We start from the raw sequence: 27,465 nt of genomic DNA on the forward strand, positions 1-27,465 counted from the left end.
CGTTAAGTACTAATATTTACGTTGGCTACCTGAAGGGAAGGTAATGGTTTCAGATTGGGCTCCTCCACTTTTGCAACACAATATAATATTTGCGACACTATCGTGAGATGGTCTAATACATTCAATCAGGTATAAGTCAACAAGCGTAGCTGCTTGGAAACTGAAACTGTCCAAAAATCCACTTTTTCCATTCTGTGCACAGTTCAACATTCATATAATTTACCCCATCCATTGTTTGAATTGAGTAATTGTCCCAGACTGTGCTTATCATGAGCCATCTCACTGGAGGAGTTGGGGATTGAATCTTCAGTTAGAAATGTGCAATTTTAACATAGACCAACACTTGTTATGGATGTACACATCGGGTAACAGGTAACCTGAAATCTAGGCAAGTCTGAAATCTAGGGCAACTCTGGTCTACAGTGCACTGGCATTGGGACACTATCTGCATTAGGCTGTCTGTCTATCACATTATGCAGACTGCAAAGACAGAAAACTTTACCTGTGCAATGTCATCCTTGTACAGACCTCTTTTCAGACGAACCCAGGATTTCGGTTTCAGGTTGGTCACCTCCTTCACCACCTTCAGCACATCTGTCATTTCCTTGATGGGAACCATCTGTTGGTTCCAGTACCCTATCCGGAGGTTCCCCACACCCTCGATGGCCTGCTTGACATGAGTCTGTTTGTATGCCTCAACATAAATGTACCCCTTCACGTGCTCAGGGGAAACAACAGACTTTATTTGGATGGGCTACAGGCAAAAAGAAATGGAAAAAAACAATGAAAAAAACTGCGCACTTCATTCAAAACTAAAACATACATTTTGAACAATAAATTTGTAACAGCGTCAATCAACAGCATGCTATCACTAAACTGTAAGTTACTCACTACAGCAAGACTTAAGCAACAAAATGTGAAAATTTCAGTGATGTCAAATAATAAGTTCATGACTGAACATCGTCTTGCACTCCTGCAATATACATTCCTCAAGCATTTTTAGAAGGGAGAAAATCAAGAAATCAAAACTTTTTAATCCTTAAATTTTATTAAGAGGATAGACATAATTTGGAGAATGCTAACAAAGAAACCCTTCCTCTTGTGTGTGACATTGGTCCATAAAGACAAGACGGTCTGTTCAATTCTACTGTTTGCTGACTTGGTTGATCTCAGCTGGGGCAGCAGTTCTGGATTAGCTCAGCATGACTGGATTAGGAAGTGAATGGCCAGAACTACCATGCTCTGTTCTGCTGGATAGTTTGTGCATAGCAGTGGTCAACATGGAACTGGATGTGATTTTGATTACCAAAAAGCCCATTGAGAACAAAACAAACTCAGATTTCTGTTAACACTTTTCATGATCTCAGGTGGCTCTCTGTCCCTTCCCAAAACACTTCACAACCAATGAAGCACCTTTACCCATTTATAGTCACTGTTGTAGCATAAGAATCCCAGCTGAAAAACTTATGCACTGGAAACTCCCACAAACATCAATGCACCAAATGATCAAATCATGTGTTTTAATTATGGCTGAGGGACAATGAATGACCGGGAATCCAAGGAGAACTCCTCATTAGTTCATGACTTAATGCCTCTTCCAGCCACCTGAGAGGGCAAATGAGGTTTCAATTTAACCTCTCATCAGAAAGTTGGGCCTCTTGCACTGCAGCTGGCACCATACAGGAGTGTCAGCTCAGATTTTGTGCTAACCTCTGGAGCAGGATGTGAAGCTACAACCTTCAGATGTACAGTTGTGATTCGGGAACCAGAAAAATGCTGTTGACGCTCATGAAATGTGCTCCACCACAAATCACTGCCTTTAAGCGAAATCAGGAGAAAATTTTTTAAAGGAAATACGTGCACCGATGGGACTGAAACAATAACTTGAAAGCCTGAGTTCAATCATTTTAACTACAACGATGATCAAAATCAAGCTGTGACTAGGGCGTGGAAGGTGTGTTTAACAGGATAGGAAGACATCCCCCTCAACATGAATTTTGAAAATTAGGTCTTGAGGCTAGACCAGTAGGACAATAATTGACCAATTTGAATTGGTCCTGCTTTTGGTGATGAGGCAGAGGTGCCAGCATTGGACTGGGGTAGACAAAGCAAGAAATCACACAACACCAGGTTATAGTTAAACAGGCTTATTTAAAATCACTTCATCTGACAATGGAGCAATGAACTGAGAACTTGTGACTTCACTTAAACCTGTTGGACTATAACCTGAAGTCGTGTGACTTCTGACTCTGCTTTTGGTGGACAAGACACACTTGGACAATTTACCACAATGTGGAAACAGCTTGGCGAGGGCTGTAATTAGTTAGTTGTTATTCCAATACGGGTTGTTGTCAGGGCCCATAGCTCCTGAGGTATCCAGTGCCTTCAGAGTGCTGTTCAGAGAGGGACAGTACAAACTAGTCATCTTCTTCTTTGAAATGACTTGTACAGGGTATGAGGATGGCGTGGCAATTACAAGTCTTGGAGCACAACAACTCATCATTTTCATATCATAAGGCATTATATGTCTTAGAGAACAGTAGGAATAACATGAAACACAGTCTAATCCTCAAGACTGCAGTACTGGATAACTCGCGACTAGATTTTCACATGTGTCTTAAAGAGATCTAAAGCTGCTGTTTAAGAACCGTGAGAAGGATACCTACTGAATCTGTAAACTGATAGGCAACAAACTTCCTCATCAATGAAATAGCTGTTGCTCGTTCTTCACCGATCTGGAAAAAGGAAAGAAAAATCAAGTCGCAACTCCAAATTTTATCAACTAGAAATATCGAACATGAAAGCAACTATAATTGTTTTTTAAACCGGTCCAACAGCAACGGCTTTCATATGGTACCAAACATACATGTGTATATAACTTGGGCATACATGGGACTTCTTCAGAAGTGAACAACCTAGAAAATGCAAGTTCAGATGATCTCTAAATTCTCCAGAATCCCAAAATATACTACACTGTTGAGATGGATTAATAAAGCTCAGCTACAGGAATTATATATTTTGCACCTGTTGTTAAATCAGGACCATATCTCTAGATATAGTATACAGTAAGTTCTTTTGAATATGGAATTATTGAAATAGTTTCAAGTGGATGATTTCCACCACCAGAACATGACATTTCTCCTTCCTTGGTTTAAATTGTGTTACAAACACAAGTTAAGGAATGACCAGCTAAACTCAGTAATGTCTGCCTTATCCACGAGATGGGGCATGCTGTTCAATTGGTAAATAACACGCAGCAATCGCATGAGAAAATAAGACTGTGCTTGGGGTGAAGGTCACTTCTGTGGTGAACAAAGGGCAGGGCACATACAGTCAATGATACGGCCCTGGGTAGTTTGTTGAACTGAGTGTCTTAGGGGTTCAGGTACATCATTCTTTGAAATTTGAGACATGGGTAGACAAGGTGGTTAATAAGGCAATTAGCAAGCTTGCCTTCTTTGCTCAGACCATTGAGTACAGGACTTGGAACATCATTATGAAGTTGTACAGGACATTGGCGAGGCTACTTTTGGAGTATTGTATACTGCTCTGGTCTCACTGCTATAGAACATAGAACATAGAAAAGTACAGCACAGTACAGGCCCTTTGGCCCACCATGTTATGCCGTGGAATAATCCTAATCCAAAAACAAAATAACCTAACCTACATTCCCCTCAATTCACTGCTGTCCATGTGCATGTCCAGCAGTCGCTTAAATGTCACTAATGACTCTGCTTCCGCGACTACCACTGGCAAACTATTCCACGCGCTCACAACTCTCTGGGTGAAGAACCTCCCTCTGACATCTCCTTTATATCTTCCTCCTAACACCTTAAAACTATGACCCCTCATGGCAGTCAATCCTGCCCTGGGGAAAAGTCTCTGGCTATCGACTCTATCCGTGCCTCTCATTATACAAAGGATATTATTAAATTGGAGACGGCTCAACGAAGATTTACCAGGATGCTGCTGGGACTAGAGTGTTGGAGTTATAAGGATAGCCTGGGGCTTTTTTCAAGGGAGTGTAGGAGGTTGAGGAGTGACCTTTAAGAGGTTCATAAAATCATGAGGGGCATAGATAAGATGAATAGCAAAGGCCTTTTCCCTAGGGCAGCAGATTTCAAAACTAGGGGGCATACTTTTGAGAGGAGAAAGATTGAGAGGATGTTTAGTATGTGGAATGAACTGCCAGAGGAAGTGGCAGATGCAAGTACAGTTACAAGATTTAAAGACATTTGGATAGGTGCATGAATTGGAGAGGTTTAGAGGGATACAGGCCAAACGGAGACAACTGGGTCTAGTTTAGTTTAGGAACACAATCGGCATGGAATAGTTGGACCAACTGTTTGACTCTATGATGTTGCAGATGTAGCAGCTGAATTACAAGTGAAAATTTCACACAAGGAATCAGAAGTATTTTACTGGTTGCCCATGGTGGGTGCTACAGCGGCTCAGTGCCAAGGACTCGAGTTTGATTCCAGTCTTGGGCAACTGCCCATGTAGAGTTTGCACATTCTCCCAGTGTCTGTTGGGGTTTCCACTGGGTACTCCAGTTTCTTCCCAAAGTCCAAAGATGTGCATGATAGATGGATTAAACTTGCTAAATTTCCCTATAGTGTCCAAGAGCGTACAGGCTAGGTGAATTAGCCATGGTAATTGTGGGGTTACAGTGGTGGGGTGGGGATCTGGATGGGATGAATTTTGGAGGGTATGTGCAGACTTAATGCCCTGAATGGCCTTCTTCACAATGTAGGAATGTTACAATTCTAAATTCAGGAAAATTTTGCTAAATTAATTAATACAGCTCCTATGGCTGTCTTTTTCTTGCCAACAGACCACTGTAAGGAATTTGCAGACTTTTTAAGCATATAAAAAGGCAAAGTAGAAGTAGTGATAGAGATAAGTGGGATATTTTTAACTTGGCTTTCACTAGTGGAGCCACAAGACTCAATGCTGGGGTCTTGGTTATTTACACTCAACATCAACAACTTAAATAAACAGACAGAGAGGAACGTATCCAAGTTTTCTTAAAATACAAAGCTAGATGGTAATACAAGTAATGAGAAGGACACAAAGAACCTGCAAAGAGATATTAAGTGAGCCGGCAACAAGGTGGCAGATGGGAAAAGTAGCTTTATAAGAATAAAGGAAAATTCATTCACAAGGGATGTGAAATCTGCAGCAAATATTATCTTCTATGTCTGGGATGACAATAATATTTTGGTTACAAAGCTGTAATCACTTGTTTCCAGATACATATAATGTTGTCAGCAAGACATCTTGCAATGTATTACTTTTTGGCATGTTATTTTCTTTTCGCTCAGAAATGCATGAAGCACAGGATTTAGTTTATGCATGTGGGAATAACCATACCTTACATTTCACAGTCCACAAATTAGGGTCCCTGTGCAAGTGGAGATAGAGAAACAAAACAAAATTAGTTCAGGGAACATATGTCAATTTTGGTCAACATAATGACATCCATTTCAAATGTTGTAAAGTTCAATTAATCAAAGACTCACTTACTTTACACCAGGCAGTAACTGCTGCTGTGTGATGTCATCTGAGAGTTCATCTGATGCGCCGTAGAAACTAAAAGAAGAGGAAGACATTAGTACGAACCAAACATCTCAGAACATCATCTTGGACAAAGCGAGAAGGGACTGGATAAAGGGACTGGGGGCATTCTTCTGGATGAAGGGACTGGGGGCATTCTGGCGAAGTTTGCTGATGATATGAAGATAGGTGGACAGGCAGGTAGTACTGAGGTGGTGGGGAAGCTGCAGAAAGATTTAGACAGTTTAAGAGAGTGGTCCAGGAAATGGCTGATGAAATTCAACGTGAGCAAATATGAGGTTTTGCACTTTGGAAAAAAGAATACAGGCGTGGACTATTTTCTAAACGGTCAGAAAATTCATAAAGCAGAAGTACAAAGGGATCTGGGAGTGTTGGTCCAGGATTCTTTAAAAGTTAACTGCAGGTAGAGTCCGTGATTAAGAAAGCAAATGTAATGTTGTCGTTTGTCTCAAGAGGGTTGGAATATAAAAGCAGTGATGTGCTTCTGAGACTTTATAAAGCTCTAGTTAGGCCCCATTTAGAATACTGTGTCCAATTTTGTCCAGTGGAGATTCACACGGATGATTCCTGGAATGGTAGGTTTAACGTACTATGAACGGCTAAGGATCCTGGGATTGTATTCATTAGAGTTTAGGTGGTTGAGGGGAGATCTAATAGAAACTTACAAGATAATGTATGGCTTAGAAAGGGTGGACGCTGGGAAGTTGTTTCCGTTAGGCGGGGAGACTAGGACCCGTGGGCACAGCCTTAGAATTAGAGGGGGTAAATTTAAAACGGAAATGAGGAGACATTTCTTCAGCCAGAGAGTGGTGGGCTTGTGGAATTCATTGCCATGGAGTGCAGTGGAGGCCGGGACGTTAGATGCCTTCAAGGCAGAGATCGACAAATTCATGATATCACAAAGAATCAAGGGCTACGGGGAGAGTGCAGGGAAGTGGAGTTGAAATGCCCATCAGCCATGAGTTAAATTGTGGAGTGGACTCGATTGGCCAAATGGCCTTAGTTCCACTCCCTAAGTCTTATGGAGCCCCAACCACAGAATGATGCATGGTACTGGATCATAGCAAGATAGGCAAGGCCAGTGAAAAAACAGCTGAGACAATACATTCTCAGCTCACGATTTATAGTTATGTATTCATTTCTAAATACGCAAAACATAGATTATGAGTAAATGCAATACAGTTCTGTATTCCTGTCAGTTGGCCAGTTTCAACCCCGGTGTAGGGTTACTACTGGCACATCTCATATGAAAAGGAAATCAGTGTAAAACCTCTGCAGCCACAAAAGATACAGTCAGACTTATAATATTGAGCTCTGCGCTAGGGGATACAGTAGTGCAATTGTAATGTCACTGAACTAGTAATCCAGAGGATCAAGCTAATGCCCTGGGGACACAAGTCCAAATCTGGTGAAATTTAAATTAAATTCAGTTGTCATCAATAAAGCTTGTCACCAGTAACAGTGACCATTGAAACACTGATTGTTGTGAAAATTGATTGTATCCTAATGCTCTCTAGGGAAGGAAATCTGTTGTCCTAACATGGTCTGGTTTATATGTGACTCCAGATCCACAGCAAAAAACTGATTCTTAATTGCCCTCAGCAATAGCCTAGGCAATCCACCACATTCGAGGGCAATTACAGCAATACCCACAAAGTATTAAGAAGAAAATGAGACCTTAAAACAAAATTCTATTTGGGAGGGCGTGAGACATTCTGGACTCATCCTGGTTAGTTCAAAAGTGTCTCTCCAAATGAGTGATAGCTTATTTATTACTGAACAAAGCTTAAAAAAAAGATTATTTGTCTCAACATTATTAAAATCCATGCAGAACTACCACAATGGTACAGTCAAACATGTCTCCCAATCCTCCAGACTTCATACTATCTTCCTATTCTTCATGAACCAAATAGATCAATTACCAATAAAGTCAATCCCTTTTCTTGATAGATCAATACCACAGTAGCAAAATTCCTTTATATCGATCCTAAAATTCATCAATGCATTGCGTTTCGAATCATAACGTTTAACAATTTTTTAAAAATTGTTGAAGAAACAGAATACTTACTGATCTCCTGCTGTTGGTTTGGCATATTTATTCATATAATATTCGCCAAGTTCCTCTTCTCTTTTGTCCCTGCAAGACACATTGAATTATTAGCTGCAGCAGTAAAACAGGTGCCATAACTTTAAGTACATTATACAATTAAACAATTAAACATTATACAAAGCAGTGCAGCAGTTAAGTTACTGGGTCAGAAAACTAGGAGGTCTGGACTAATGATCCAGAAACATGAGTTCACTTCCTGGAGGATTTGAGCAAACCAAATCTGGAACAACAGAAAAAATGCCAGAACCAATAAATGACCATAAGACTACTAAGTTTTTAAATGTCCATTGGGTTCGCCAATCCCCCTTCAAGGAGGAAATCTTCTGTTCAGTAAGTGACTCCAGACCCACAGTGATGCGGTCAGCTCGTGCACTACAAGGATTTGCACAATGAAAATTTTTAATCCATTATATTTGAGAACTTCATTCCCATCTCATCAATATCATTAAGGTAAGGTAGCAAACGCAAGGCTAAGAGGATTTTTCTCAGGCCAATTTTGTTGCAAGTCTAGGAATAGGTTGTACACTTCCTTGGCCAAATGAGAGGAGGATAATCAGAGATATTATCCCTCAAGTTTAAGAATGGGGAAGGTGGGGTTTACCTCCAATGGTTTAGCAATCGTCTTGCCCCAGAGTGGTCTTCATCAAGCACCAGGTTGTCAATGTTGGAGGCTACGGAGTACAAGAAAGAAAATGAAAAGACAATGCAACAGCAGACAAATTAACCCCTACTTGTCAACTGATGCTTAAATACTACTACATGACTGAACTTTCAATTTTTGTCCTTTCTGAGTTGTAACTCCTTTATCAACACAAGAATTCAATGTGGATGGCAGCATTCAAATCAATGATGCCCATTGACTAAGTGTAAACTCAGGCTCAAAACAATATCCAGGAACAACCACTTACTCAATTCAAAAACATTTTTCAACAAGACGGAAGCACAGTGTCAGTGCTAAGTTACATTTGGGAAACCTAATGAAGTCAGGTCATGAAATTTTCATTTTAAAATGGGATCTGAGAGAAAAGCACCTTGCTAATTTGTAAAAAAAAAACTAAAATAAAATGGTACCTACAGAGTAGAAACTTAATTTAATGGACAACTATAGTTTCTGTTATTCTTGTCCCACGACCTTTGGCAGAAGCTGATGGTTACTGACTAACTGATGATCTCTTCACAAGTTCCAAAACTTCAAATTTCTTTGTCCATGTTTTCTGGAAGCAGGATACACTTGCACTCTGTGGTTGCATGGATTAAATCACAATTCCCATTTTGGTAGTTATTTAATTCCACAAACAATAACTGTTATAACGTCTCACTAAAGCAAGTACTACATACGAAGTAAGAGGTACTGAAAACTACAAAAGCTGGAGATCACAGCGGGTCAGAAAGCATCCATGGAGAGACAGAGCGCAATCTAACTGAGTCTAGGTGACCGTCCATCAGAATCATCTAGACTCAAAATGTTAACTTGCTCTCAATCTATAGATGCTGTCTGACCCGCTGAGATCTCCAGCATTTGTAGTTTTCACTACAGATTCCAATATCTGCAGTAGTTTGTTCCAAAGTAACAGGTAGTGTTGGTGACTTGAACACTATTTTCTAACATATGCAACCTCATTCTTTTGACAACATTTGGAAGTAATCTACCTGGAGATTTGGCCTTTTGAATTTGTCAGTTAGTCAAATGTCCCATGTTGTCTCAATGGAACAAACTGAGGAGGCAATACCTTGTCCTTCTTGCCATCTTATTTAAATATCAAGAACCCTGCAGCGATAGCTATTAACGTGTTCAATTTGTACCCATCACTGTGGGCTTAACAGCTATGCCCAACCAATGAAATCAGCTCTCAGTTAAAGCAACAGAGCATTACAAGATGAAAAAGAATATGAAAATGTTTTTCTGTCACCATACTAATAAAAAACACTAGATTTCCAAATCAGAGATATTTGCACAGACTGGATTCTAACATTGAGGTGGACATAACAAAAATCTCATTCTGTTCAGCTATTTGCAAATGTAGTACTGTCCTGTGAAAGGAATGTGGGCAGTGCAGCAACTGAAGCCCCACACTGGGGATTCCTATTGTGCAGCCAAATTAAGAATGTTGAGTGTCTCAGTGAAAGAAAAAAGCAAAACAACTAAGACAGCTGACCCTCGCCTGTTCGCAAACAGACAAAAGTAAACTAGAACAGAAGGACAGTTTGGAGCATGCTGTCCATCACCTTCATATGGAGTGAATGATGTGAAGTGAATTAAGAATGGAATGTTGCATGCATGAAACATCAACTAACTGCACTGGATTACAAAATATCATTCCACGTTGGCTTTCTAATGCATTCTGTTCAATTTAAAAAAAAAGCTGTGGATACATGAAAGGAGGCTAAAGATTCAGATGCTTGCTGTGAAAGTGCCTAATCTTACTCAGACTGAATCATGACCTGAAAAGATGGAGCTACTGTTCATGTAAGTTGATCATACCTAGCTTTTATATTACAGTCATTCTTTCAACTTCTCCAGTATCTCTAAATTATCAGACTGCCTACCTGATAAAATAAATGAGCAAGAATTTCCTCCAATTAAATAAAAAATTTACATCTCCTCTACTGTCTTTGGTTCCGAGTGCAAACCCTGTTCTCGCGTTCTCCCCCAGCAACCGGGGTTCAACGACAATTGTTTACAACCTTGGTGTCACATTAATCTCAAGCTGAGCTATTGAGCATGCATCCATACCATGATTCAGGCTATTTGCATCTCAGTAATATCAACTGACTGTTGAGATTAGCCAAAACTCTGTTGTCTACCTTTGTTTTATTCACACATGGGACATGGATGTTGCTAGCTGGACCAATCCGTAGTTGTTCTTGAGCAGGTGGTGATGAGCCGCTTTTTTGAGGCGTTGAAAGCCATGTGCTGTAAGTCGACAGATGATGTCATGAGAGTGGGAATTCCAGGAAGTTGAACCAATGGCATTGTAGGATATATTTCTAAATCAGGACAGCAAGTGACTTGGAAGGGTACTTGCAGGTGGTGGTGTTCCTAAGTATCTACAGCCCTTCTCCTTCTGAATGGTAGTGGTCATGGGTTTGAAAGGATTTGTATAAAGAGTTTTGATGAATTTCTACAGTGTATCTTGTAGTTACTACACACTGCTGCTACTGAGTATTGATGTTGGAGGCTGTGGATGTAATGCCAATCAAGCAGGTTGCTTCGTCCTGGATAGTGTTGTTTGATTGTTTTTGAAGATGCATTCATCCAGGCATGTGGAGAATATTCTATTACACTCTTGTTTGTAGATGGTGGACAGAACCCATTGCTTTTGCACTATCCAATGCCTCCAGCCATTTCTTGATTTCACATAGTGAATCAATTCGGCTGAAAACTGGCATCTGTGATGCTGGGAACCTCTGGACAAAATCAAGATGCATCATTCACTCAGTTCTTCTGGCTGGAGATTGTTCCAAGTGCTTCAAGCCTTATCTTTACCATGAATTTGCTGGGCTCCTTCATCATTGAGGATGGGGGTTATTTGCAAAGCCTCTTTCTCCAGCAAGTTGTTAAATTGCCCAATATGATTCTTGGCTGGATGTGCAGGATTAAGGAGCTTAGACCCGACCCACTGGTTGGAGAGTCACTTAGCTCTATCCATAACTGGCTCTTTATGTTATTTGGCACACACATCCTATTTGGTAGCTCCTGCAGGCTGACACCTCATCTTTTGGAATGCCTGGTGCAGCTCCTGGCATGTACTTCTGTACTCTCTATTGAACCAGGCTGATCCCTTGGCTTGGTGGTAATTGTGGAGTTGGGGATACCCTGGGCCATGAGATTGCAGGTTGTGTTGCAGAATACTTCTGCTGCTGTTGATGGCTCACAGAGCTTCATGGATGCCCAATCTTCAGTTGTTTGGTCCATCAAAGTCTGTCCCCTTTAGCACGGTGATAGCGTCATACAACACTATGTAAGGTATAACCAACATGAAGGTAGGACTTCATCTCCACTGTGTGCTGGTTGCTCCTACCAATACGGTCACAGACAGGTGCATCCGATGGCAGATTGGTAAGGATGAATAAAGTACACTTTTCCATCACCATCTGCTGCAAAAGACCCAGTCTACCAGCTATGCTCTATAGACTCGATCAGTAGAGCTGCTGAATACATCCGAATCACTCTTGGTGTTGTATATTAAAAAGTCTGGTCAAAGTACTTTCTGCGCCCCAACACTGCTCGGTACTTTCTCCAAGTGGTGTTCAATATGGAGGTGTACTGATTCATCAGCTACGGGGAATGGTGGATGATACATCATGATCAGCGGGAGATTTCCTTGCCCATGTTTGACCTAGTGACGTGGTGTCTGGACTCAGTGTTGAGAACTCCAAGGGAAACTTCCTCCTGACGTATAGCACTGTGCCGCCACCTCTGCTGGGCCTGTCCCGTCGGTGCGACAGGACCTATCCAGGAATACGATTGTGTGTCTCGGACATTGTAAGATTCCGCAAGTAAAATTGCGTCAAGGTCAACTAGTTTGAGAGACAGCTCTCCCAATTTTGATAGTAACCCCCAACCCCATCCATGTTACAAAAGAGGATTCTGCATGGTCAATAGGACTGTTTTTATTGTTCTTCCTAGTGCCTAGGTCAGTGCCAGGTGGTCCGTCAAGTTTCACTTCTTTAAGATTTTCTAGTGATTGTTACAACTGAATAGCTTGCTAGGCCATTTCAGAGAGCAGTTAAGAGTCAACTCCATTGCTGAGAGTCTGGAATCACATGTAGGCCAGACAGGTCAGGGCAGCAGTTTCCTTTACTAAAGAACATTAGTAAACCAGATAGGTTTTTCTGAAAAAGGTCACTGTCAGACTTTTAATTCCAGATTTTTACCTGCATTCAAATTCCACAATCTACCATGGCAGGTTTTGAACACAGGTACCCAGAACATGACCTGGACTAACAGTCCAACAATAATAGCATCACATGCCTCTCCCTTATAGTTGCAGCAAGCTATTCACCTACCATCCTTGCACTCGCTGATCAACTTTGTTTCAAACAACAAATTAATATTAAAACTCTCATTCTTGCTTTCAAATGTTTTCATGACACCTCACTATCAGTAATCTCTTCCAACCCAACAGCTATCACAGAGCTTCATATCCATTTGAATCTGGCATTTTGAGCATTCCCCATTCCCATCCTTCTGCCATCGACGGTCGTGCATTCAGCTGACAATGCCCTAAAGCTCTGGAATTCCCTCTGCAAACCTCCCACCTCCCTCCACCCATTGTTGACAAAGCATTTGGTTTCTCCCCTGTTATCAGTGTGTGGTTCAGTATCAAATTCTAAGTTACAAGTCCTCTATAAAGTGGGAGACTTTATTACTTTGCGGTGCTATAGAAGACCAAAATGGTATTGTTGCATTTCATCAAGTAGTAGAAGAACTTGGTGCATTCCTTTAACAACCACCAAGCATAAAAAATTACAAGATCAGCAATGTGCTTGCAAGAAAGCAAAGAATAATAAGATGGATCAATGTGGCACATTGCATAAATTTAAATAACAGCCAAATTAAATCAACAGCAAAGAAGAATAAGTATGCACACTTGACCTTGAAATTCCACAATGTTGGGATTAGTGATGGGACATCACAAGTTTGCATGTTACTTCAACATGCAACTGGTGTTGACCCAAATAAATATTCAACACATACTATTATGAAACTCAGCATCAATAGAAATGCTTACCCAAATTGATTCATTACAATGGAAAACAAAGGAATTTAGTTAATATTCACATGGTGCAATTTCAAAGCCTCAAATAATTTTGATCAATAGACTAATTTGCATTAATGACAAACAATATGCAGAATTGTGCACGTACCTTCAATTTCTTCTGTTCAGAAGGCAACAGAGTAAACAGCCAAACAATACCACCAAAATCAATCATATGGTGAATGGGGAACAAAAATGTAAGGACAAAATTAAAACATGGCACATAAGCAGGAATGTATGATGTACATTAAAAAACAGAAATGAAACATACATAAGGGCAAAATGGACATGTTTTCAAAGAGAGAGCACTCAAACTGAAATGCTAAGTTACTGTTATACACAGCCATACTAGTTTCTTAAACAAAAGCCCTACTCATTTCATTAAGCATACTCCACATGCATCAATGGCTGATGCATTACATACAGTGAGGTGAGTTTATACTTAATGTATACCTGTTAATGCACATTCCGTGGTAGCAGAAACAAAGTGAAACATCTAGGTCTTGCTGATAAGTTAATCAAAAAATTTCCCCATCATGACCAGTTAATTGATGAACAAACTTTTAAAAGTATATACACAACTGCTAGAGTCTTAAAAAATTGTATTCCAGTACCATATGATATTCAAAAAATCTGTTGGCTTTGCAAATATGAAGTGGTCATACTGACATGGCAATTTGCAATGGTTCAGGTTTATGCAACAGGTGCTATCAATATAATGTTGCAGGGTTTGCAGACAGGAGGAAGAGCACTTTGTTTCTAAGATTTTTTAACATAACCTATTAAATGTACCCATTAGCAGTAATCTCTCCACAGCTTCACGTTTTAAGTGTCTACTCCAACTTAATTTTAAATTGCTAAATTACACAGGTTAGAATACTGAAATCTGAGATTAATAAATAAACACTAAATAAAAGCCTAATTTAGATTTTAAAACAGATTTTACATTTGCATTGTTTAATATATAGTGAGAAAGTAGTGGAAATTTAGTGTAAATAGAAAACAACCATTTGCTGTTTCAGGCTTTACAAATCGATGATGCAGTGGTTACATGAAGAGGTGGTTTCTTTTATACATTAAAAAAAAAGTGTCAGCACTGAAGTAGCAAACAAAAGGATTTCATATGCACGCACTGTGTTTTGTGGATCCAATATATTTCATTGCCATAGCTTTCTCTATGCTTGAGCTTTTTCTTCCAAAAAAAAGAGGAAGGACAACTTTTGAAGGTCCAATTAAATTATTTTGCATTGGGTATTCAGTGCATTCCTTGAGATGATCACAACTCACTAAAGACTAGGCACTATTACCTGAATGGGCCTTACTTGAATATTACATTAATATGTTGTCCTTCTTTAAACGCATACCAAACGTAATCTCGAGCATCATCTTGGGGCAGAACAGAGGTTAGCACTGCTGTCTCACAGTGCCAGGGACCCAGGTTCGATTCTGACCTTGGGTGACTGTCTTTGTGGAGCTTTCACATTCTCCCCATGTCCGTATGGGTTTCCTCCGGGTGCTCCGGCTTCCTCCCACAGTGCAAAAAAATGTGCAGGTTAAGTGGACTGGCCGTGCTAACTTGCCCCTAGTGTTCAGGGATGGGTCTGGGTGGGAAGCTGTATGGGTCGGTGTGGACACTGTAGGGATTGTATGATTATCAATTCGAGGTATCTGAAAGGCTCATGAATATATTCTGAGCATTTTTACTATACATTCATGGGACATGAGCATTGCTGGTTGGACCAGTATTTATTACTCATCCCGAGCTGCACTTAAGACGGTGGTGGTGGTGAGCTGCTTCTTGAACTGCTGCAGTCCATGTGTTCTGGATTCACCCAGAATGTCATTAGAAATGGAATTCCAGGGTTCTGACCCAGCGACACTGAAGGAAAAGTGATATATTTCCATGTCAGGATGATGGGTGGCATGGAGAGGAACTTGAGGTAGTGATGTTCCTTATGTTTTTGCTACCCTTGCTCTTCTTGACGAAAGTGGTCAAAGATTTAGAAGGTGCTACCTCAGGATCTTTGATGAATTTCTGCAGTACATCTTGTAGATCGTACACACTATTACTAATAAGCATGAGTGGTGGAGGAAGTGAATGTTTTGTGCTGTAGGTATCCTTCATCATGGAAATTTTAAATTGGAAAGGCAGTAATTTCAAAAAACAATAAATAGTAGCCAATATAACAACAAAAGTACAGCAAAAACTCATTTTAGGAAGTAAACGCAACAAAAAAAAATTCTAAACGTTTCCTCTCATTTTAGTTTCTCCGAATTTTTGACTTTTCTTAAAAACCTGTATTTGTACCTCGATGATTGACAAGTCAAGTTGAACTCATCTGACTTCAAGCAAGGTGACAAGAAAATTATTTTCCACATTGAAGGTCACAGATTGCTGGCAAATATAGGACAGGACACCTCCACTACAGTTTTTTCTTCCCTTCCTGCCATCACAGTGCTCCATCACCTAAGGATCAAAAATCACCTAAGGATCTATTCTTCTTGTGGAGTAACCAGTGTTGGACTGGGATGGACAAAGTCAGAAGTCACAAACTTTTGTCACTTCACCCGACAAAGGAGCAGTACTGTGAAAGCTTGTGATTTCAAATAAACCCGTTGGACTATAACCTGGTGTCATGTGACTTCTGATTCTATTCTTTCTTGACCAAATTAACACAGGAAGTACAGGATATCATTGTGACTTTGTAATAACATTACTATCATAATGCACTCTGAGATAGCATTGTCACTGGACAAAAGTCAACACCAAGTCAAAGAAGGAAACATTAACTGGGTGTCCAGAAATGCAAATAAATACAGGAGGCACCCAATTTACAAACACATAAACACTTTTACTTACAAATGCAATCCCAATGGGGTGCCACTTTAAAGAACCACCATACGAACATTTCCAGTACTTACAAACGGCTATTTTATTTTGTCATGCATTGCGTTCAAACTTGGATACAAATCGACTTGCAAACAGACTCTTGAACAGAACCCAATCGCAATCCAGGGATAGCTAAATTATGTTTTAAGTAGCAGCTTAAAAGGGATGCAGAAGGACGTTCGGGCCTGCTACAGTTGAACAAAGGAAATTGTGGATTCATGAGGCCAAAATTGGAGGATACAAAGTTTTCAAAGGGGTGGAGAAGGTTGCAGTGATAGGAAGAGGTGTTAACCATTAAAGTACTTTAGTACATGGAATAAAACTTTTTAAAAAAAATAAAAACAACTGCGGATGCTGGAAATCAAACACAAAAGAGAAGGAACTGGTGTAGGAAAATCTCAGGGAAGAGAGTGACAAATTTCTAAGCCAAATTGCTATTAAAAAGGAAGAAGTGTTAAGCATCTTAAGAAGTATTAAGGTAGAATACTGTGGGAGGCAAGAGAACAAAGTGCATCGGCAGACATCTTTGTATCCTCTTTGGCCACAGCTGAAGTCCCATAGCCATTGCAGTTCCATTGTTTAAGAAGGGTAATTAGAGGTGATCCAGGAAATCACAGACCTGTGAGCCTCATGTTGGTAACAGGGAAATTATTGTAAAAGATTCTCAGGGACAAGATCTATAGGCATTTAGAAACAAACGGACTTATTAATGATAGACAGCATGGTTTTGTGCAGGGGAGGTTGTGCCTCACTAACAGTTCTGTGTTTTGCGGAGGTGATGTAGATGAATGATGAGAGAAAAGCAGGTGTTGTCATCTAAATGGACGTCAGTAAAGTATTTCAAAAGGTCCCTCGTGGCAGACTGGTACAAAAGATAAAGTCACATGGTGTCAAGGATGAGCTGGCAAGATGGACACAGAACTGCTTAGTCATAGGGACCAGAGGGTAGCGGTGGAAAGATGCTCTTCAGAATGGAGGGTTGTGACTACTGGTATTCCACAGGTTCAGTGCTGAGACCTCTGCTATTCATGGTCTACATAAATGATTTGGAGGAAAACACAGCTGTTCTAACTAGTAAGGTTGCACACAATACAATGATCGGAAGAGTGGTGGATAGTGAGGAGGACTGTCAGAAGATACAACAGGATACAGATCAGTTGGAGGAATGAGCAGAAAAATGGCAGATGGTGTTTAATCTGGACAAATGTCAGGTGATGCATCTTGGAATGTCAGGTACAGGTGGAAATTATAAAGTGAATGGTAGAGCCCTTAGGAGTATTGATATGCAGGGCGATCTGGGTGTGCAGGTAGATAAGGTAGCAAAAAAGGCCTATAGCATGCTTGCCTTTATTGGAAAGGGTTCTGAGTATAAGGTTAGGCAAGTTACGCTGCGGCTTTATAAAACTTCAGTTAGGCCACACTTGAAATATTGCATAAAGTTCTGGGCACCACAATACCAGAAAGATGTGGATGCTTTGGAGAGAGTATAGAGAAGGTTTACCAGGAGGTTGCCTGGTATGGGGGATTTTAGCTATGAAGAAAGGTTGGAACAACTGGGTTTGTTTTCACTGCAACACAGCAGGCTGAGGGGCAACGTGATAGAAGTTTATAAAATTGTGAATGGCATGGCTAGAGTAGAAAGCATGACGCTTTTTCCCAGGGTGGAATGGTCAATTATTAAGGGGCACAGTTTCAAGGTGCGAGAGTAAGGGGGGGTAATGTTTAAAAGAAATAGGCTAGGCAAGTTTTTCACATAAAAAATGGCGAGTGTTTGGAATGTAGTCGTTTGACTACATTTCTCAGTCGCAAACCATTTCAGCTCCTCCTCCCACTTCTTGGACAAGATGTCCATCCTAGATCTCATCCAGTGCCAAAACAATGCCACCCAAAGGCTAGAGAAACAGTATTCCGCTTGGGAACCCTGCAGCTCAATGGTCTCAATATGGACTTCACAAGCTTTGAAATCTCCTGAACCCCAGCATCATCCCAAGACCAGCTCAGCTCGTCTCCACCTCCTTGACCTGTCCATCTTTTCTCCCACTTATCCGCTCCTCCCACCCTCTACTAGTCTCATCCCGCCTCCTGGACCTGTCCATCTTCCCTCACACCTGCCCACCCCTCCCTCTCAGCTAACCAACCCCCATCCCAACTCCCTACCTACACTCACCTTTACTGGCTCCATCCCTGCCTCCTAGATCTGTCTGTCTTCTCCCCACCTATCTGCTCCTCTATCCACCTTCCATCATCATCTCTTCATCTCCCCATTTATTTCAAGTCCCCTTCCCCTTCCCCATTTCTGAAGATGGGTCCGGACCTGAAACATCAGCTTTCCTGCTTCTCTGATGATGCCTGGCCTGCTGTGTTCACCTTGTTATCTCAGACTCCAGCTTCAGCACTTCTTACTATCTCTGATAAAGAGAGGTCTGTGATAAGATGCAAGACAGGAGAGAGGAAATAACAAAAGCAATGATGCTGCCAAGTGGTAATAGGACAAGAAACATGGGACAAAATTAGATGTAAACAAAAAATCACCAGCAGCTGTCTGTTCAAAAAGTAGGAGACAGAGGTTATTTGAAATTGCTAAACTTCTAGTGAAGTTTAGAAGGCTGTAAATGGCCCAGCTGAAAGATAAGGTGCTGCTCTCTGAACTTTCGTTTAATAGTGCAGGGAACCAAGAACAGAGACATCAAAGTTGGAGCGGGGCACAAAATAAAACTGGCAGGCAAAAGAAAGCTTGGGGTCATACTTGAGAGGAGATGTCCTGCCAGATGCTCGACAAGTCTGATCAGTCTGAGCAGCATAGGGGAGGCTGAATCATGAGCAGACAGCATAACATACTAAACTGAAACTGCAAAGAAAACAATGCAACTGATGAGAAGATAGGAGGCAAATTTTGCATTTGCATATAAATTGAGAAACATACCAAATGATCCTTCTGTTTATATTTAGGTTTAAATATTCAGTTGAATCGAACTCACTGCAGAGAAACATCGTACACCATAGTATAGTACACATGATACAGACAATGCATAGAACAGACCATACTGGGAAAATTTATCAATAATCTAATTTGGCACTTAGAATAAGTTTGCTAGGCGGAGATTGTCTTTAAAAACAGAGATTTGAAAAAACAAAGAACAATGATTTTCTCTAATGGATGACTATTGGGACAATTTCAGGTCAAGTCTTAGATACAAAGATGTAATAAATTGTTCCACAAGGAACAGAGGAACAAGTACAGATCATTAGATAAATGAGTTAACAGGTACCAGAAGCAAAAAAGTGATTTGTGTCCATAAGCTCAGCTGTCCCTTATATACTCATTAAAGCTAAGCATAAACATTAAACCAATAATTTTACAACATGTAATAACATGAAACATCACAGATGAAACCAATGTTTTTAAGTCCTTTAACAAAGATTATTATTGCTGAATCACTGACTCTTGATCCTTACAGCTAGACAATCTGCTTGCTGACCTCAAATTGACTACTGTGGCGTACATACATAGAAAGCTGAATTTATAGATAGCTTTTTATAAAGTTAGGCATAGGAGATAGATCCCTTTCATCATTTATCACATTCTTTTAGAATATAATCCAAGTATTACTGCACTTTTACATGCACCTGAACAAGTAGAGAGGACCTAACGTAAATGTTTAATCCAAAATAAAGATCCCAAATTAAGCTTCTGAGACATCCCAGTTTTGTTATTCTTGTTTCTTCTTGCCTGTAGGGCTTGCAGTAGCTCCCAGATATATTGGTACAGAACCATGCCATGTTTTAAATTGAACATGATGTCAGAAAAGCAGTCGGGCTTGCTAGACCTCGACCTAGCTCAGTCTAGCCCACCTATTCACTCCTAATGCCAGATGTACTTTCCCTCGTAGTTGCATTTTACATAACTCTAGGAATAAAGTAGTTCAAGGTAATGTACAAGTGTTAGAGGAATCAGGTTATTAAAGGGTGCAGAGACTTAGAGAAAAAGAAAGAAAAAATTGAAGTGTGAGAGAGAGAAGGCAAAAAGAGTAGAGAACAAAGAGAGAATGACAGTATGGTTTAGGAACAGAGACACAAGTACAGGAAAATAAACTTTTAAAAAATGTTTTGTCCACTAAAAAAAACTTGAGGAAAGCAACTGATTAACATCTGAAACCATGGCTGCTGAGCCTTGCCCACACCAACATATAGCTGTGAACAAGGTGATTAATTAGGCTCTGACAAACGCTTCTGGGTGTATATTTGTAACATGTGCCAGTAATAATCTTAGTTTAACTAGTTTCTAACTTGTGAGCCCTTTAATTTTTGAACAGAAGTGGAGACATTATAACCATAGAACAGAATCCCTACAGTGTAGAAACAGGCCCTTCGGCCCAATAAGCTCACACTGACCCTTGGAGCATCCCACCCAGACCCATACCTCTATAACCCACCTAATATACACATCCCTGAACACTACGGGCAATTTAGCATGGCCAATCCACCTACCTGTACATCTTTGGACTGTGGGAGGAAACCCAGGCAGAATGTACAAACTCCACACAGACAGTTGCCCGAGGCTGGAATCAAACCTGGGTCCCTGGTGTTGTGACACGACAGTGCTAACCACTGAGCCACCATACCACCCCATTTATTACATTTTCCAGTTACTACATGTAATGAAATCATACAAATGAAAGCTGCATACAAAGGCTAATTGTTATATACATTTCATTTATAAAATAATTTACATTGGTCCAAGACAAAACAGCCCAGGGATGGCAAACGCCACATTTGCGTTAAGTATATTTCAGAGTGTCATGAATAAAGTGAATGTTAACTCTAAACAAACCTTTATCAAGGATATCTTCTGCTCCATCCTCCCACTGATCTTCATCTTCATACTCATCGTCCACATCTTTTAAAAAGAAAGAACAAATTTCAATTTTTCTGATATTTTAAACAAACATCCATGTTGAAATAAGCAGTGCATTTATTTATTTGGAAATGATTCTCATGAGCATGAATTGTTTGGGAGAAAACATATTAAGCAGCACTATTTTAAACTCACATCTGCCAGGATGCACAGACTGCCATATAAAAGCATAATACTGTCGACACTGGAAATCTGTAATAAAAACCACCAACTGCGAGGAAAACTCAGCAGGTCGGATATGACTCTTTTTCAGAGGTGAAAAGTCTTTAGTCTTGAAATGTTAGCTTTGTTTCTCTGTCCAAAGATGCTGCCATTCCTTCTGAGTTTCTCCAGCACTTTGTTTTTGTTTGGTCAGACTGCCAGATTGGTTACGAGAGGAGAATGAACACATTAATAATCTGGAGGCCCAGACTGGTTATCCAGAGTCACAAGGTCAAACTCAACCACAGTAACTAGAGAATTTTAATTTAGATTATTTAATAATTCTTCTATAATTAAACGTGACTAGAACATCCAGATACCCAGTAATGTGGTTGATTCTTAACTATCCAAGTTGGCCAAGCAAGTCACTGCTCTAGAGATATATGGGCAATAAATACTGGTTTTACCAGCTTTGTATATGCCATGAAACAACAAAAAAATTACAACATTAATTCTCTCTTAGCTTTCACACAGGCAGTACAGAGCTTTTCTCTCAGTCATCTGAATGTTGCCTTAAACAAGCATGAGCTAACCTGCCACCAACTTAATACTAAAACAAGGCGACAATGAAGTATTTGAATCCTTTAAATTTCGTCTGGCAGTCAGATCACAACAGGTATCAAGTCAAAGCAGCCCAAGTTGACCTCCTGGCAGCACTCACAGAATGTAGGGCATATCCTGCTTCTCACATTAATTAAACATGGGCCCATTAACGTGAAGTTAAGTGTACATAAACAGGTAGTGTAACAGCTCATTGAAATAAAATGTATATTTCCCCTCCATTAGTATGTTCTTTCCCTTTCAAAAATCAAATGAGCATAGACTTCTTGAACACAGTAATGTGTTGATAGTGTCAACAGCAGGTTAGTTGGGAAATGGCACATATTTCAATGAACATATTCCAAGATATAATGCAATTATTTTTGGAGCATTTAGTAAAACATCAAATTTCAAGCACAGAGGTTAACAAGTTTCAACAGTCTGTTGAAATTCTCAAACTGTTTTGTCCCAACACAATAATCATTACCTGTTAAAGCAAATGCAATTTTCCCAAGAAAATGTGAAAGCCATTTCACAAAATAAAGATTGTGAAACTGAGAAGGTATTACTGCAATATTGCAAACATTCATAAATGTAACTAATGCTGGTGGTTCTTGTAGTGCAGAGCCGGAAAGCCCAGGTGCAAGTGCCACCTGTTTCAGAAGTGTCACAACATATGTCAACAAGTTGATTGAAAACTACTATTAAAAACGCTGCTTGATAGTGAAACAAGATGATCAGATAAAAAGCAACACATTCAGGCATATAATCACAGAAAAATGCAAATCATGTTCAGTACCAGCTTCGTCCAAGATGAATCCTCCATGTCGTGGCTTCTTCTTGGGTCGGTCATCATCATCTTCTTCATCATACTCTTCCTCTTCCTCCTCTTCCTCCTCCTCTTCCTCCTCCTCCTCTTCCTCATCAGCTTCTTCTGCTTCTTCTATCTCACCTTCCCCCTCCGCTTTCTCACTGCCCCTACTGGCATGCTCTTCTTCCTCCTGAATGACAAAAAACCAGACTGAGACAAATTACTGATGAGATAAATATTTGAAAATTAAAAAGCTAAACAGAATCTATCAACTAGTCAGAATTAAGAGAACAAAACCATCTGGAAAGATTGATCAGCCCAAGATCTTTTTCTCTGATGTGAACTGAGAGGAAACATGAGAGAGATCTTTATGAAGGAGCTGGACAGGAGGAATGCACAGAAAATGTTTCCACACATGGATGAAACCAGAATAACTGGGTGTAAATACAAGATAATCACTAATAAATTACTTTCCTAAATACAGGATGATAAGAACGTGTAAGTCACATGAAGCTTTTGGAACAGATACTCCTGATGCATTTAGAGGGACTTTTGACACCTATTTAAGAGAGTGTGGTGAATAGAAGAAATGAGGGCATTTGGGAATCAAACTCTCTCCCTGGATACATTTTGATTCTCAGAACCACATTTCAGTTTTTGGCGATTCCATTTTCGTTCTCACCAACTCCTTTATAGGTGATGCAAACCTATAAATAACATTATCTTCTGCATTCATGTTGATTTATTTTAGGTTTTTCTTCTTTAGATAGATAAGATAGCAAAAGTACCAAAGATTGCAACTATATATCAGGGTAGGCAATGGCCGGGTGGTATTATCGCTTGGCTATTAATCCGGAAACCCAGCTGATGTTCTGGGGACCCAGGTTCGAATCCCGCTACAGCAGATGGTGGAATTTGAATTTTTAAAAAAGTCTGGAATTAAGAGCCTACTGATCACCATGAAATCATTGCCGATTATCAGAAAACCTATCTGGTTCACTAATGTCCTTCAGGGGAAGAAATCTGCCACCCTCACCTGGTCTGGCTGACATGTGACTCCAGACCCACAGCAATGTGGTTGACTCTCAAATGCCCTCCGAAATGGCCTAGCTAGCCACTCAGTTGTACCAATTGCCACAAATCGCCAAGAAATGAAACTGGATGGATCACCTGGCATCGACCGAGGCACCAGAAAAGACAACATCAGAAACAGCCCTGTCAACCCTGCAAAGTCCTCCTCAGTAACACCTGGGGGTTAGTGCGAAAATTGGGATAGCTGTCTCACAGCCTAGTTAAGCACCAGCCTGACACAGTCATACTCACAGAATCAGAAGCAAGGAAACCTCCTGCTAATGGCCACATACTGTCCTCCCTCAGTTGATGAATCAGTACTCCTCAATGTTGAACAACACAGAGGAAGCACGGAGGATGGCAAGAGCACAAAATGCACTCTGGGTGGGGGATTTCAACATCCACCACCATGACTGGCTCAGCTGCAGTACTACTGATTGAGCTGGTTGGGTCCTAAAGGACATTGTTGCTCGACAGGGTCAGCGCCGGGTGGTGAGGGAACCAACAAAAGGGAAAATCCTCATCGTTACTAACCTGCCAGTTGCAGCTGCATCTGTCCATGACAGTATCGGTAAGAGTGGCCATCGTATAGTCCTTGTGGAAATAAAGTCCTGCCTTCATATTAAAAAAACCTCCATCATGTTGTGTGACACTATCACCATGCTAAATGAGACAGACTTCGCACAGATCTAGCAACTCAAGACTAGGCATCCATGAGGCACTGTGGGCCATCAACACCAGCAAAACTGTACTCCAGCACATTCTGTAACCTCATGGCCTGGCATATCCTCCACTCAACCATTACCATCAAGTGAGGGGATCAACCCTGGTTCAATGGAGAATGCAGGAAGGCATGCCAGGAGTGGGCATATGTAATGATGAGGTATCAACCTGGTGAAGCCACCAAACAGGGCTACTTGCATGCCAAACGGTGAAAGCAGCAAATGATAAACAGAGCTAAGCAATCCCACAACCAAAGGATCAGATGTAAGCTCTGCAGTCCTGCCACATCCAGTGGTTAATTGCGGTGAACAATTAAACTACTTACTGGAGGAGGAGTCTCCACAAACTTCCCCAACTTATATGATGAAAGAGCCCAGCACATCAGTGCTAAAGATAAGGCAGAAACATTCACAGCCATCTTCAGCCAGAAGTGCCGAGTTGATGATCCATTTCGGCCTCCTCCAATGGTCCTCAGCATTAGAGAAATCAGTCCTCAGTGAATTTGGTTCACTCGACGTGAAATCAAGAAATGGTTGGGGGGACTGGAAACTGCAAAGGCTACAGGCCTTGATGACCTTCCGGCAATAGTACTGAAGACTTGCGCTCCGGAACTTGCTGCTCCCCTAGCCAAGCTGTTCTAGTCCAGTTACAACATTGGGATCTACCCGACAATGTGGAAAATTGCCCAAGTATGTTCTGTCCACAAAAAGCAGGACAAATCCAACACAGCCAATTACCAGCCCATCAGTCTACTCTCAATCATCACTAAGGTGACAGAAGGTGTCATCAACAATGTTATCAAGATGAGCCTACTCAGAAATAACCTGTTCAGTGACGCTCAGTTTGGGTTCCACCAGGACCACTCAGCTCCTGATATTATTACAGCCTTGGTTCAAACATGGTCAAAAGAGCTAAATTCCAAAGGTGAGGTGAGAGTGACAGCCCTTGATATCAAGGTTGCATTCGACTGAGTGTGGCATCAAGGAGCCCTAGCAAAACTGGAATCAATGGGTATCAAGAGGGAAAACTCTCCAGTGATTGGAATCATACCTGATACATAAGATGATGGTTATGGTTGTTAGCGGTCAATCATCTCAGCTCCAGGACATTCTGCAGGAGTTCCTCAGGGTAGTGTCCAAGGCCCGATGACCTTCCCTCCATCATAAGGTCAGAAGTGGGGATGTTCGCCGATGATTGCATAATGTTCGGCACCATTCAGTATAAGTCAGGTACTGAAGCAGTCCATGCTCATACACAACAAGATCAGGATAATATCCAGGCTTGGGCTGACAAGTAGCAAGTGACATTCGCACCACACAAATGCCAGGCTATGACCATCACCAATAAGAGACAATCTAACCACCACCCCTTGATATTCAATGGCGTTAGCATCATTGAATGCCCAACTATCAACATCCTGGGAGTCACCATAGACCAGAAACTCAACTGGACTCACCACATTAACACAATGATGACAAGAGCAGGCCAGAAGCTAGGAATATGCAGCGTGTAACTCACCTCCTGACTCCTCAAAGCCTACCCGCCATCTACAAGGCACAAGTCAGGAGCATGATGGAATACTCCTCACTTGCCTGGATAAGCGCACTCCCAACAATGCTCAAGAAGCTTGACACTATCCAGGACAAAGCAACCTGCTTGTTGGCACTATATCCACAAGATGCATTACAGAAATTCATCAAAGATCCGCAGACAACACCTTCCAAATCACGACCACTTCCATTCAGGAGGACTAGGGCATCAGACATATGGGAACACCATCACCTCTAAGTTTCCCTCCAAGTCACTCACCATCCTGACTTGGAAATATATCGCCGTTCTTTCACTGTTGCTGGGTCAAAATCCTGGAATTCCCTCCCTAATAGTATTGTGCGTCAACCCATGGCAGGAGGACTGCAGCAGTTCGGGAACACAGCTCACTATCACCTTCCCAAGGGCAACTAGGGTTGGGCAAGAAATGTTGACCAGCCAGCGACACCAACATCCCACAAGTGAATAGAAAAAAAATCTTTCAACTCAGAATCTATAAATATGATGTTTTATTAATTTAAGCTAAACAAAACTCTCATATTTCATTTCCATGTGACATTGCAAATATGTCTCATATCCGAACCCTCACAAAAATTAATTGCAAACAGTTAACATTGTCTAGCATTTTTTGATTCTGCTCTGCTAATTTCAAGACAATTTCCCCCTCAATACTTTTGTAGAAAAGGACTGGTGACAAATGTGTTAAGATACTGACTTTGAATGGTATAATTGTGCAATGACAGAGATATACACAAGTTAATTACAAATGAGAGGGATACACACAAATTACACCTGTACAATAACATTCCTTAGTCTGCTGAATTCCACATTCAATGGCATGAGTTTCCACATTTGCACACTCATTCTTCATCTTATCCATAGCCTTGACAGAAAATGTTTCTCTTTTCAGACGCAAATCAATGCAAACTCTAGCAGTTACAGTTACCATCATCCTCTGGATCATTCCCCTCCAACCCCCTCTCATTCCTTCATACTTAATCCCTTTTTCCAGTCCAACCTCTTGCGGTGTATTCACTATACTCTGAACTTTCCATCTCTGGTGTGAAACAATCTGTGGTCAGTGAAAGACTCAGTTGTATTCCATTATGCCACAAACGCAATATACTTCGGGTTCTGCACAACATTTGAACTCTGTTGTCACCACACTTCACTACAGTGCCTACTTATCTTGGGCACATGTCCTCCTCACGAGCAGCATACTTTTCCACTTACATGCAGCATTCCACCGCCATATTCGTCCCACCACCCCTCCCCCAAAAGACGGACTCCTATCTCTGGCATCTCAATGCTCATCAA

The 27,465-nt window shown here is 40.8% G+C and overlaps 1 protein-coding gene across 1 annotated transcript in view; it reads right to left on the bottom strand.

Moving 5' to 3' along the window:
* Positions 1-27,465, bottom strand: part of supt5h (SPT5 homolog, DSIF elongation factor subunit) — a 92,701-nt gene that overhangs the window by 38,819 nt on the left and 26,417 nt on the right. The window contains exons 3-10 of the mRNA XM_048522344.2: positions 22,795-22,996; positions 21,171-21,236; positions 8,289-8,358; positions 7,646-7,714; positions 5,527-5,592; positions 5,374-5,404; positions 2,667-2,735; positions 503-754 (exon numbers count right to left, since the gene is read on the bottom strand). Of these exons, the coding sequence (XP_048378301.1) occupies positions 503-754; positions 2,667-2,735; positions 5,374-5,404; positions 5,527-5,592; positions 7,646-7,714; positions 8,289-8,358; positions 21,171-21,236; positions 22,795-22,996 (825 nt within the window). The remainder of the gene's footprint in view (positions 1-502; positions 755-2,666; positions 2,736-5,373; positions 5,405-5,526; positions 5,593-7,645; positions 7,715-8,288; positions 8,359-21,170; positions 21,237-22,794; positions 22,997-27,465) is intronic.

The sequence above is a fragment of the Stegostoma tigrinum genome, chromosome 39 (genome assembly GCF_030684315.1).
Source record: "Stegostoma tigrinum isolate sSteTig4 chromosome 39, sSteTig4.hap1, whole genome shotgun sequence".
In the NCBI taxonomy this organism is placed as follows: domain Eukaryota; kingdom Metazoa; phylum Chordata; class Chondrichthyes; order Orectolobiformes; family Stegostomatidae; genus Stegostoma; species Stegostoma tigrinum.